Raw genomic sequence first — 14,518 nt, forward strand, 5'->3', positions numbered from 1 at the left:
CTACTTAAAGTACTGCATATTCCCGATTATAAGTAAAGTTTTTTTTTTTTTTTCTCATAAAATGGCCTTCCAAAGTTGGGGGTCGACTTGTAGTCGGAGTCAACCTACTCGCAGAATTGTAAAGCAGACTTTTCAGAGGGGTCCGACGAGTAGTAGCCGTCCTAAGAATCACTGCTATTTGACGCATCGATAACCTCAGCCACACAGACAACGGAGTTGCGGGAACTGCCATCTCCCAACGCACTCACGCCACTTCCAGAGCCGGACATTTTTGTGACCTGCCGCAACGATCGTGAAGCTACAGTATAGCTATGGTGGCTAGAGGTGAAGGTGTCAGCAACGTGTCAGACATGCAGCACTTTTTCATGACGTGCCGCTGACGACATTATGGTTTCAATGATAGCACCACCGCATTGGCGCACTTGTTGGGCAAGATCGACAACAGCACTCACCGCATATAGGTGTGACAGCGCATTTGGCTTGCGAAGAATTGCGACATGCGTTTATCGCTTGCTAACGATGCAACATGCGTTTATCTGTCACGAAAAACTGTACATGCATCTCTCACTTGCAAGAAACATAACGTTTGTCGTTCGCGAAAGACATGACATGCGTTTCTCGCTTTAGTGGACAGCGTGCCCCAACATTGATTGATATGTGGAGTTTAACGTCCCAAAACCACCATATGATTATGAGAGACACTGTAGTGGAGAACTCCGGAAATTTCGACCACCTTGTGTTCTTTAACGCGCACCCAAATCAGAGCATGCAGGCCTACAACGTTTTCGCCTCCATCGAAAATGCAGCCGCCGCAGCCGGGATTCGATCCCACGACCTGCGGGTCAGAGTACCTTAGCCACTAGACTACCATGGCGGGGCCAGTGTGCCCTAACAGCGCTTGATGGCAATTCTGCAGAGCACCATGGGCGTTCCACGAAAAAGCTAGCAACACTTTGTGGGAACTAAACCACATGACCAGTCACATGCACCCACAAGCATCTTCACGTCTTTTGCGCTCATGCCCATTCGCCATTTCTGCATTTAACCTCTTCGCTCGCAAACAGTGGTGTGTGCAATTTGCAAAGCTGCCCAACGGATGCCAACATGCTACTGCTACACTGGCAAAAGTACCTCGCTGCTATCAAGCGGCAAGAAATGCTCTACACAGAGCCAGAAAGCAACGTTGAAGCTGGGTGGAAGTTCGATGCGTGGGAAAAATTCGTGAGGGAATCGGGAAAATGAAGGACCAAGATCTTCACATGCACTGTGACTGAAGCTGTGTTCAAAGTCAACTTTTCTTTTTTTGGCCAGAAGGGGTGCAAGTTGGGAGGTCAACTTATCTGCAATATACAGTACATGAAAGTACTTCAGCATGACCAAGTAGCACCATTGTTCCTTTAATTGACCAATCACGCCTGTTAGGCATTGGCAACACTGCATCTCAAATTTTTAATGGCAGCTCATTTTTTTTCAACACAGCAGTAGCCCATGATGCCGCTTCGTTCGAAACCAAAAAGCAATGACAAGAAGTTGCACTTTGCACATCAGACGGCAGGAACACATGCGCTGTTTGGCAGGAGTTGGCCTGATTCGCAGAAGTGTTAGTAGGAGGCTTTATGCAACAAACATACTATCAGCACATGGTGTGAGCATCAAGTTGGCAGAAGCATAGTTTCTTGCACTCTAAAAGAGGGAAAAGTGGCGCAGCGAGCTGTTTCTACACACGGGAATGCTGGGAAATGGGAGTTTTGAACTTGACCCTGGTGTGCATCGATCACGTCGAGCCCAGACACCTCAAATATGCGCCTAGCTTCAATGCGTTACTTGCGTCAAAATGGTTGATTTTGTACTAAATGAGCACTAAGAAAGCTATTTTTTTATTATTGCACAGAAACGTGTTTTGTTTAACTTCAAAAACATCTGGATCGATGTACAGCAATTTTGCAAAGCGTAATAAAGTACTAGGCAGCCATTAAACTTGGAAGTCAAATTACAAGGCCAGCGTTCACTATGCCACTGTTTGTCGCCTGTTTCTTTTTTTTTTTTTTTTTGCAGCTTGGTTATGCCGCAAAGGTGAGTGGACTTTTATTGTAGAATATTACACACGAGAACGAGATTCGCTTATAAAAGCTTTTGTTTTAGAGAAGCTTCATTCGCTTTATATCTCCTTTTTTTGCTGAAGCCTCGCTCAACATAAGCCTGACAGACCTATACCGTAATTCCCATTGCCGCAAAAGTGCCACTTAAGAAATTTGCACAGACGGTGGCTCCAGATTTTGCACAGACGGTGGCTCCAGAAACTATGGGCAGAAAAGTCGACTACCCGGACTTTTGGGGGCAACTTAGACTAAGGGGTCAAGCACTTTTCAGCAGACTGCAACGTTTCAACTTCAGGTGTACAGTTGCCTTTCATAGCTTAGAAAAAAAAAAAAAAAAAAGCGGATATCAATGTCAAGAAACACTAGTCAGCAAAATTGGTCTGCCCTCTACGGTAATGTTATCCTAACAGAAACGAAACTAACGCACTTTGACAAGAATGCTTGGAGGGCCTCCCGCGCAGTGCTGGCAAAGTATTCTTTTGGCACCAGCTCAGCGAGTAGGACCATGGCACCTTCTGTTGTCGATGCCGGCCAGCTCACCTTATGGTCCTTCTCAGCCTGCGACAAAAGATATAAGATCGCTGGCTGAAATAGGAGTGACCATTTGTATGTAGACAACTAGCCAAGCTTTAATTCGCAGTTTTGCTTTCCCATAAACATGTCAGCAAAAAATATACTCTATAATCGACATGAAGTATCTAGCATACAGAACAAAGTGCACATACATGCTACTATAGAAAAATGTTTGGCAAGTGGGATACCTCTGGATATATGAAAGCCACTTTCACACTGGATATAACTTCGTTAAAACGAATTCGAGCTATTGAAATACATTTAAAGAAATGCATTACATCAGTGGCCCCTCGACTATGTGCAGTACATTTACACTATCACCATGTTCTAAGCGATATCGAGCATACAGATGACGATGCTTAAAGGGTCATGATGGAGTTGTCAGCGTTAAATCGGACTGCCATACTCATTGGTGTCTGCGATATTGCCTTCACGCCTTCCCATGCCTACCGTTAAAGGGAGTCATTGCACTGACATTAAAGAGACACAAAACTGAAACAGTGAGTCAGTTTAGACCGGAAAATTATACTCTGAATAATTGTCTTTAATATCGCACTCAATATTTTAAGATAAAATTGAGTTAAAACTGTCATTTCCAAATTTCGAGCAGAAATTTCCGCATGCGAGTGACATGACATATTTTAAGCTGTTTCAATCGTACTTTGACCACAGCAGCTCAATTAAGTTTCTTGAAACATGGTATGTGAAGTCCCTGGCTCCCTGGGAAGGCAATGTACTATATACCTACCAATTAGGAACTATACAGGCCCCACTAGATGCCGTGAAAATCTGTGACGCCGCAGCGTTCGGTGTGGGATCATTAAGGCGGTGTTGCCACCCACCCTTTTTTTTGTTTGTTTTCTCACTTACTTAGTGTGTTTTTTAGGCAAGAGTGAAAATTTTGGTATTATGAAAAATTGATTTACGAATACAAAAAAAAATAGTTCTTGTTTTTAAGTCAACATCACTAGTTGACCAGTCTGAATTTCATGAAATGGCCAAAGGCCTTTTGCAGCACAAGTGGAGTCGCCCTCACTGTGAGTGGGGTATGCTGTTAACTTTTAAAAGACAGACCAGTACAGCTGAAGCAGTCAGCGAATACATCTGCCTCAACTACAATTTAGCCAAGATAATGATCATTCACCTTAATCAGACCCAGGTTTACTACGATTTCGTTAGTAAGCCCCGGTAATTGGTTCTCCTTTTTGGCAAGACCGAAGGCAGCAGAGAGCAGCGAGTCTGCACAGTCCACGGCAAAGCGTTTTCCCGAGTCACCTTCTTCACCACTGCCCAGCACCGACGCCACCTGTACGAAATGCCACACAGCATTTTAGCACTTGCATCCCCGACACTTAGCAACAACGATTAATTACAGCTAAAGGCAGAGTCACTACTTACTTTCATGAAGGCTGTTACATAGCTACGAATAAGGTCAGTGCCACTTGCAGTCGATTCAACCTCTCGAAGCAAATTCTGTGCACGATGACTGCCAAGCTGCGCCAGCTTGGCTGCTGTCGGGGACAACAGGAACTCCTGCAAGAGAGTGACAGATTTTGGGCCTGTTTAATGTCGTCGAAGCTTTAAGATGGCTTCGGCTCATTACAAGCACTCACCACTTTCTGGCCTGTATCAAGGTAAGGTAGAGAAAGTATATTTATCCATTTTGTACAGTGGACTCAGTGAATAAAACTGCTTCTTATATTAATGGTTTCATAGCTGAATTTTGCACTTCTGCTTACCTGTCAGTCATCACTCTTACTCTTATTCAATAGAACACATTTTTATCATTCTTTCAGGTACTCTTTAATGAAACTCTGCTGTGCACATCGACAGCATTAGTGACTGTGTATGTGTATACATGCACGGTGCGTATATTTGATGCACATGACATCGACACTTTCCACTGTTTCCTACACTTCTACAATGCAAGTAAAGATGAACGATTTTTCACTCCAGTGAAATATGAACTGCGACAGAGTTCGAAGCAACTGCTACACTAGATAAAGTTGCGATGGTTCCATGCAAAGCCAGATCTGTGCAATCGTAATTGGAACAAGATCTTCCTGCAATTTATGTGTATGGCAAGACAAAAGATTATCTGATCTTTTTCCATCTCCCACATCAGCAGCTTTCGTACATGTGTACTTGTTCTTGAAAGCCTGGGCCGTAAAAATAAAAGTAAAAAGACGACACTAGGAAACGCTGCTAGGTACCAGACAATGAAAGTGTAACAATTAAACTAGAAGTAGAATAAAAAAGAAAAGACTGTGTTGGTACAATGAACTGGAATGGGGCAGCTTGCTGTCTTCACAGCAAACCAATGGGAGAAAGGTGGTCACCTTTGCGATGATGCCACCAGTGCGGCGCCACCGTCACTGTGCCTGGCAGGCGTAATTTAAATTTTCACTGCAAACTTTTCTTCACAGTTTTTGAGTAAAATAGTCCCATCACACAATTCAAATTAAAAGTATCTGTAAGATTAAAAGATATCCAACACGTATAGCTGCATTAATGAGATAAATAATGCTGCTTCTGCATGATCTGAGCTCGCACAATTCCTGTCGCAGAACAGGGACCCAGATCGTCTGCTTGTTTACTGTTTTGCTTTCAAGAAGCATGAAAAAGCACATCGCTATTCATTTGACCCACATGTCCTCCTGCCCAGTTATCACACTAACTTAAAGTCATGCGACGAAACAAACAAAGAGGTCCTGAAGGATAACGTTATCATCGGGTTAGTTCCACGACCACCACTTACTTGCATGAGCCAGGAGAGCAAACAGTCGCAATATTAAAAAAGGTAATAATAATGCCTAATGACAAATACTGATCTTTTCTTCAAACATTTTACTCATCAAGGGGACGTCAAAGTCTAAGAACGTAACTATATATTATCCACAAAGTACTCGAGGTGAAGGGTTTATCTTATGTGAATAAACCCCTGGATTCCTGTTGGTCTGAAAAAAACTACTATGCATCAGGATTCCACAAATACGGAGTTTTCTATGCACACATTAAAATTCGCTAATGCGTTAAGGCGCTATCATGCTACTCGCCCAGCCGCAACGCTCGTGGCGGGACACCTGCCGCACCCAAGCGGGGAACAAATGAGCGAATCGGCAACGCTCTTTCATACTCCACTAGGGTGCAACAGGTGCCCCGGCATGTGCGTTGCGGCTGGGTGGGTAGCATGTGGACAGGCCCTGTGAGAAACAGACGACTGCAATCGACGAGTTTCCTTTACACACACACGACCAGCGTGGCCACTAGAGCAACTAATCTCCGAGGCTTTGTATCTCAGCTTCTCATATTGCCACCAGCACGTAGTGGGTCGACAGCAAGAGCGGCTCTCAATCTGGAGGAAAAAGAAGATCGCGTGCTTTCTTCTCTGCTCGAGAGGCAGCCACGACTGACGCATCGTCCTAGAGCTAGCTACCCGGTCGTTCAATAAATCCCCCAGTACTTGTGACTCATCGTGACAAACTGGTGGAGGTGCTGGGTAGTCTCACGGATGCTGCAGACCCCCCCAGGAAGCCGTAATACGAGTCCAGTGCCAGTCAATACTTCCTTGCATCGAACCAGCCGCCGAATCAGGGGATTGCCTCCGGAAGTCAACGATACTGCTCCCACCACGTCAACAAACATGACCAGCACTTCGGTACAAACCTTGCCAACCGGCACGGGAAGCACGTCGTCGAACCGCTATACCTTGGAAAGCCCACGGGCATCGACGACGTTCCATGGTACGGAGCGCGAAGACGTTGAGGACTGGTTGGCGGACTTCGAGCGCGTAGCCAACTTGAATCAGTGGGACGACACGGCGAAACTGGGTCGTGTCTACTTCTATCTCGAAGACGGGGCTCGCACGTGGTATCAAAATCGAGAGGAGCAGCTGACGACGTGGCGACGCTGCATCTCCGCCATTGTTCGTTCATCCTGTCCCTGCAGTTTCACTCGAGTCAGCGCAGCACATACCATACTGCGAAGGCGCGTACACGCCACCACCCCTGCCCTTTGTCCGTGGTGCTTCTGTCGCCCATCGTTCGGTGCAACCGGTCCAGTACATCGACGATCGCCACTCGTCTCCTCGGAAGTCTGATGTCTGGCGCACACCCGATCATCGGCCTCTATGCTTTCACTGTGGAGAAGCTGATCACTTGTACCGCCAGTGCCCTTATCGCCGTCTTGGGCTTCGCGGCTTCTCTGCGTACTCGCCGCCACCCCGTTACGGTCAGAGACCACGCGACATTCAAAACTACCTCTCCCAGCAGCATGCACCACCGTCTGCCGGGCGCCAGTCGCGCTCGCCATCACCGAGGCGATATTCATCAACGCCCCAGCGGTATTCTACCGCACGATCTCCCAGCCCCCGCCGGGAAAACTAGCCGAAGCGACCTCTGGGGGCGGGGACGCTGAACGTCGAAGCGCTGAAGACCTCCTATTGACGCAGAACCGTACAGAAACTGGTCCGACATCACCTGCTGCTGCAAAGGATAGCCGGCTTTCACTCGACATAGCAGTAACAATTGATGGTTGTGTAGTTAATGCGTTAGTGGACACCGGTGCAGACTATTCCATACTGAGCGGGAAACTGACAACGCAGCTGAAGAAAGTAATCACGCCGTGGCATAACTCGCAGATTCGGACAGCTGGTGGCCATGTCGTTACTCCACTGGGCGCCTGCACAACTAGAGTACAGATTCAAGGGTACACATTCGTAGCAAGCTGCCTTGTTCTACGTGAATGCTCCCGTGACGTCATTCTGGGAGTTGATTTTCTACAGGAAAATGGAGCTATCATTGATCTGCAAGAGCGCCGCGTCACGTTCTCAGCCCAGCGAGCAATCAACGTGCAGGATGACGGAATGCGTGTCGACGTACTCCGTATTTCTGAACAGAGCGTGACGCTTCCTCCCCGAGCCAGTGTTTTAGTCGACGTAACATGCTGTGGTTTGTGCGATGGTGATGTGGTGGCCGAGACAAATTTAGAACACCTCCTGCAGCAAGGCATATGTGTAGCGAGAAGTGTAATACACGTTCGTGACGGCCGATCTGAATTGCTCGTTACCAACTTTAGCAACAAGCATCGACACCTTTTCCGTGGCACTTCGATAGCGTTTGCCCACGAAGTAGCAAACGTAACCAACTGTCTCACGTCAGAAATAGTGGATAACGCAGACACATCAATGAGCAACATTGACATCAATCCTGATCTGTCCATCGATAACCAGACTGCGCTGCGAGCGCTCTTGTTCGAGTACAGGTCTTGCTTCGCAAGTTGCTCAAAGATCCGCCAGACGTCCATCACTCAACACAGGATCATCACGTACGAGGACGCATGCCCAATACACCAGCACCCCTACCGCGTGTCGGCTAAAGAACGTGAAGCGATATGTACGCAAGTTCGCGAGATGCTTGACGATGGCGTTATCGAAACATCCAACAGCCTGTGGTCATGTCCAGTCGTGCTTGTCAAAAAGAAGGACGGGTCGCTACGCTTCTGCGTCGATTATCGAAAGCTTAACAACGTGACCAAAAAGGATGTGTACCCGCTACCGCGTATCGACGATTCGCTAGATAGACTTCGTCGTGCCCATTATTTCACTTCTCTCGATCTCAAAAGCGGGTACTGGCAAATCGAAGTAGATCAGCGAGACCGCGAAAAGACAGCCTTCGTGACTCCAGACGGCCTATACCAATTTCGAGTGCTCCCTTTTGGCTTGTGTTCAGCGCCGGCAACTTTCCAGCGAATGATGGACACTGTCCTCACAGGGCTGAAGTGGCAGACTTGTCTTGTCTACCTTGATGATGTGGTGGTCTTCTCTGCCACGTTCGAGCAGCACCTTCAGCGCCTGCGCAGCGTACTGGAGGCTATCCGATCGGCGGACCTCACACTAAAGCCACAGAAGTGCCACTTCGGCTATAAAGAACTAAAATTTCTTGGACATGTAGTTAGCGCCGAAGGAATCCGTCACGATCCGGACAAGCTTGCCGCTGTTGCCGAATTACCAGCTCCTGTCGATAAGAAAGCCGTCTGGCGCTTTCTTTGTTTGTGCGCCCACTATCGCCGATTCATTCATGGCTTTTCACAGATAGCAGGACCTCTGACTCGTCTCACAAGGGACGACACGCCGTTTGTCTGCGAAAACGAGCAACAAGCAGCTTTTGATGAGCTGCGACAGCGCATGCAATCAGCACCCGTTCTCGCTCATTTCGACGATGATGCTGACACGGAGGTCCATACCGACGCTAGTAACATTGGGCTCGGTGCAGTGCTCGTTCAACGCCAAGAGGACGTCGAAAGAGTGATAGCCTACGCCAGCCGCTCTCTATCCCGTGCCGAGGCGAATTATTCCACTACGGAGAAAGAGTGCCTCGCAGTCGTGTGGGCAATCACCAAGTTCCGCCCGTACCTTTATGGTCGTCCCTTCAAGATAGTGACAAACCACCACGCCCTCTGCTGGTTGGCAAGCCTGCGCGACCCTTCAGGACGGCTAGCACGGTGGAGCTTGCGGCTGCAGGAATTTGACGTCACCATCGTCCATAAGTCCGGTCGTAAGCATGAAGACGCTGACACACTGTCACACGCACCCCTTCATGTCGTCAGTCAGGAAGCAGAGAAAGACGAAGGCTTCCTGGGCGCCATTAGCTCATCAGACTTGAGTAAACGGCAGCGGGATGACGCAGAGATTCGTCCGATCATCGATCATTTAGAGGGCCAGGACATAATCATACCACGTCATTTATTCCGCTCGTTGCCGTCGTTCTGCCTTCGAGATGGTGTGCTGTACAAGAAGAACGCTCGTTCGAACAACCGTGCCTACCTCCTGGTGGTTCCTCGAGACATGCGAGACGACGTCCTCTTCTCTTGCCATGACGAACCCACATCCGGTCATCTGGGCTACTCACGGACACTTGCCAGAGTGAGTGAGAGGTACTATTGGCCAGGACTTTCGGCAAGCGTCAAGAAGTACGTCAAGAGCTGTCGGAAATGTCAGCGCCGAAAGCAACCATCTGTTAAGCCAGCTGGTTTGCTTCAGCCCATTGAAGCACCTTGCACGCCATTCGACCAAGTCGGCATGGACATTCTCGGGCCATTTCCCCTGTCTGCGGGCAACAAATGGGTGATCGTCGTGACCGACTATTTGACACGCTACGCTGAAACCCAGGCAATCCCACGAGCCACGGCTTCTGAGGTAGCACAATTTTTCATGCGCCACATCGTGTTACGACACGGTGCTCCTTCCAGAGTAATAACGGACAGAGGGACGGCATTCACGGCGCAGCTTACGGACGAAGTTTTCAAACTGAGCAACACCAGACACCGAAAAACAACTGCGTACCACCCGCAAACCAACGGACTTACCGAGCGACTGAATAAGACCCTCGCAGACATAATCTCAATGTACATCGACGTACAGCACAAAACATGGGACCGGATCTTACCTTACGTGACCTTCGCGTATAATACCGCCATGCAAGAGACCACGCGATTCACGCCATTTCGGCTTCTCTACGGCCGCGAAGTGCAGACCATGCTAGACTCTATGCTATCGTGTCAAGACGAAGACGAGTTGGCAACTGACGCCGAAGAATTCGCAGAGCATGCTGAGGAAGCCCGGCAGCTCGCGCGACTGCACATCGGCCAGCAACAGCAGGCAGACGCACGACGCTATAATACCCGCCACAGAGAAGTGTTTTACAGCCCCGGAGAACAAGTTTGGGTGTGGACGCCCGTCCGCCTCCGTGGCCTTAGTGAAAAGTTGCTGAGCCGGTACTTTGGCCCATATAAAGTGTTACGCCGCGTCAGTGACGTGAACTACGAAATGGTTCCGGACTCAACACCCCATGCACGGAGCAGGACACGGCTGAGGCCGGACGTCGTTCATGTGTTGCGCATGAAACCATTTATTGCGCGTTGCTCGTAACTTTTCCTTTACCGTACAGCATTCTTTGTGTTTTTTGTTTATTTGTGTGAACTTGCTTTCTCGTTCATTGAGGTTTCTTATATTGGCACGCTCTTCAATTTTTACTTTCACTTTATCCGAATTTCCCATTTTTTTTCTCACATGCCTATGTAGTAGCATCGCGGTGATTCTATGTTCTTTTCTTTCCTCTTTTTGGGACTTGTTTTTTTTTTCTTTTCGGAAGGGGGGATAATGCCACTAGCACGTAGTGGGTCGACAGCAAGAGCGGCTCTCAATCTGGAGGAAAAAGAAGATCGCGTGCTTTCTTCTCTGCTCGAGAGCCAGCCACGACTGACGCATCGTCCTAGCGCTAGCTACCCGGTTGTTCAATAAATCCCCCAGTACTTGTGACTCATCGTGACAATATATTACTTTAGAGTGCGCCGATAGATGGTGGCACAGTAGTACGGTGTGCTCCAGCAGCACAGGCTGTCGTCGCAAAAGGAGCCATGCTTTCGGCGCCCGACGACACACTGCCCCTTCCCAGCATGTACACCATAAGGCTGGGAAGCTCTGCTATGTACCAAACAATGGAAGTGCGACAATTCATATATAAAATAAAGAGGGAAGAATAAAAGTGAAAAGACGATGCTGGGAAACTGCTAAATACCAGAAAATGAAGAGCAACAATTCTTATAAAAAAAATAAAGAGAAGCCCTTGCAACAGCTTGTTTCAATGAAAACTTTTGCAACAAAAACATTCTCTCCTAGAAAGTACATATGCATCTACATGCGAGTACACCATCATAACATTACAACCAACCTGTGCAACATGGTTTCATTTCTTACGGCATTGAACAGAAATGTTAGTCGCAAATGATCTTTCAATCACGATCATTTGCCAGACCAAGTTACAGCCATTAAACTAGTTCCACAAACATATAGCTAATTTGTCAAGCAGTTTCACAGATGAATTAAACACACAGAGTTTTACAAAACACAATACCGCATTTAGCCAATCAAGATGTTGGGAAAGGTCCACGTAAACTACACTGTCTCTTTTACAGTTCACTGAACCCTTGCCAAGCCTCACATTGTTTGAATCTGGACAGGGGCTCACTTTGATTGACAGGCTTCATTTCAAAAACAGTACCAGCCTGCGTGACTGCCAGTTATCTAGAAAACTGCCTGTGCTTTGTGATTACCTCGGCACTGCAGCCAGCCTCGATGTACTCCTTCTCAAATCTGCCTTTTACAGGGCTGTCACCCTCTTCTTCGCGGCCTTCTTCTTCGTCGTCCTCCTCCTCTTCATCGTCGACACCTTCGTCATCACTGTTAATGTAGCAGACAAATAAGCGGGTATTAGCATAGCAATTTGTCTTGACTAGCTTTTTTCATTTTACCAGATAATGCTCGTGTTTTTAGTAATTCAGATTAATATTTTCTTGAAAAGAAAAGATAGGCTGTAAACGTGCTCAATAAAAACTGCCTTGTTGCATTTCGATGGTTCTTGGCATAGTTTAAGCTGTTTATTGTTTAATTTACAAAATGTAGCAACTTGGTCCACAGCATGCCTTCCTGCCAATTCACCGTGCCTACATACCTCAAGAAGATGGCAAATTGGAACAGTGTGATACATTTCATTAGGAAGTAAGCAATAAAAAAATGAAATGGTAATAAGGTATTGATCTGGGCAACGGAGAGTCACCTGAAGGCACACAGCGCTTCGATCTTGCCCACTGCCTCCATAACGGCCTCCAGCGTGTTCACTCCTTCAGGGCCGAACTTATTACCTGAGGAATGAAAACAAGAGAACTGGATTTATAGCTGGTTTTTGCGATTAGTCATATCAATGTAGTTTCAGCTGGGGGAAAGTATTTCCACCTAAACATAAAGTTTATGGCGGAAACGACAGGAGCCCGACTGTCGTAGAATTTTTATAAAACATTTGCCTGAAAAAAAAGTAAGCCCTATGTATAGAAAACAGTATATGGGGACATTCAAATTGCCAGTAATTAATTGAATATTGCCATGACCAGAAACTAAGTGCTAACAAAGAAACTTTTGCACACAAGGACTGTGGACTCTAGTTACGCACCATCAAGTTCAAGCGTTTCCAAATCTGGCTTCCCCTTGAGGGCCTCCACAATTGCAAGGCCTCCATCAAGTGTGATTTCATTGTTGCCCAGATTCACGTTCTGAAAAATTAGGTTGTCACTTAAAACAACTCACTTTCCCCCAAAAATAAATGCAGTGCTAGCAACAAAATAACGCATTAAAGTATTCGACTGTAGTAGAGGTGGGAAAAGGCCAAATAGGAGCATAACTGTCAAGCATAAGTAACTGTATTGTATTAAACATAATCACGGCACTATAGACTCTTAACATTGATATAATGAACACAGATATAACAAAACATCGGTTACAACGAAGTAAATGAAGAATAATCTTGCTATAAATACAGTATTAAAAATTACATTCATAATACATTTTTGGACATATGAACTTAATTTCGGGTAAGATGCGACTTTGTTATATTGAGGTTTGAGTCTGTTTATATAGCTGGAATGTGTGCCAAGTGAAAATTTGCTTCATACTTGCGCCTTTTAAACACACTCAGAGGAAGAAATTCCACAATCATACTAGCCAAGTTCAAGAATTCTGAACTCTGAGACTTCTGCAAAAAGGTGAGGGGGTGGGTGGAGGGGAGAGTATCCTTTTTCATCATCATCATCATCAGCCTGACTACGTCCACTGCAGGACAAAGGCCTCTCCCATGTCTTGCCAGTCAACTCGGTCCTGTGCTTGCTGCTGCCAATTTATACCCGCAAACTTCTTAATCTCATCTGCCCACCTAACCTTCTGTCTCCCCCTAACCCGCTTGCCTTCTCTGGGAATCCAGTTAATTACCCTTAATGACCAGCGGTTATCCTGTCTACACGCTACATGCCCGGCCCATGTCCATTTTCTCTTGTTTATTTCAACTATGTTATCCTTAACCCCCATTTGTCCCCTAATCCACTCTGCTCTCTTCTTGTCTCTTGAGGTTACACCTACCATTTTTCTTTCCATTGCTCGCTGCGTCGTCCTCAATTTAAGCTGAACCCTCTTTGTAAGTCTCCAGGTTTCTGCTCCGTAGCTAAGTACCGGCAAGATACAGCTGTTATATACCTTCCTCTTGAGGGATGGTGGCAATCTACCTGTCATAATTTGAGAGTGCTTGCCGAATGTGCTCTACGCCATTCTTATTCTTCTAGTTACTTCAATATCGTGGTTCGGCTCTGCGGTTATTACCTGCCCTAAGTAGACATAGTCTTTTACAACTTCAAGGGCACTATTACCAATCTCGAAGCGCTGCTCCTTTCCGAGGTTGTTGTACATTACTTTCGTTTTTTAGTTTGTCTTAAAAAAAAAAGCATCTCAGAAAAAGGGTGAGGGCTCTCGAACAGCCATGAAGACGTAAACATTGGTGTTGCGGTCTCCCAACTATAAAATCTCAGTTACAAGTGCGTATCCCAAGCAGGTACAAAAAAATTCTTATCGCCCGACACTCTATAAAATTAAAGAAAAGTTCATTCAACTATATGCATAAAACATTTCCTTCCGTGAAAAGAACTCTCGTACACTTCCCTGGGGCACGAGCGAACGGAACGATAAGGTACGGTGAAACTGGCGGCTGGCTGCCACGGAAATGCGCGTCAAAGCTTCAATTGAGGACAACTGAGAAGTAAGTGCTGAAGTCCACTCCGCCGTAGTCATAAGCGAAGAGTGACATGAACACTGAAACGCCTCGTGCCTCTGTTTAGGCCTTTATCGTTTTCAATGTAATGCTGCGTTAGCTGTGTACTTTCGGAGCTCGAAGCTGCTATCGATGATCGTGCCGCATCGACCGCCGTTTCGTTTGTGGCGGTTGCGGCAAACAGTAGTACCATTTTTATTC

At 46.7% G+C, this 14,518-nt stretch overlaps 1 protein-coding gene across 2 annotated transcripts in view; it reads right to left on the reverse strand.

Moving 5' to 3' along the window:
- LOC119170422 (ran GTPase-activating protein 1) overlaps positions 1 to 14,518 on the reverse strand; it is a 41,931-nt gene that overhangs the window by 2,447 nt on the left and 24,966 nt on the right. For both annotated transcript variants that reach the window (XM_037421577.2, XM_037421578.2), the window contains exons 9-14: positions 12,677 to 12,776; positions 12,287 to 12,371; positions 11,784 to 11,910; positions 4,071 to 4,205; positions 3,817 to 3,978; positions 2,527 to 2,657 (exon numbers count right to left, since the gene is read on the reverse strand). In XM_037421577.2, the coding sequence (XP_037277474.2) occupies positions 2,527 to 2,657; positions 3,817 to 3,978; positions 4,071 to 4,205; positions 11,784 to 11,910; positions 12,287 to 12,371; positions 12,677 to 12,776 (740 nt within the window). The remainder of the gene's footprint in view (positions 1 to 2,526; positions 2,658 to 3,816; positions 3,979 to 4,070; positions 4,206 to 11,783; positions 11,911 to 12,286; positions 12,372 to 12,676; positions 12,777 to 14,518) is intronic.

Source organism: Rhipicephalus microplus, chromosome 2 (genome assembly GCF_043290135.1).
Source record: "Rhipicephalus microplus isolate Deutch F79 chromosome 2, USDA_Rmic, whole genome shotgun sequence".
NCBI lineage: Eukaryota > Metazoa > Arthropoda > Arachnida > Ixodida > Ixodidae > Rhipicephalus > Rhipicephalus microplus.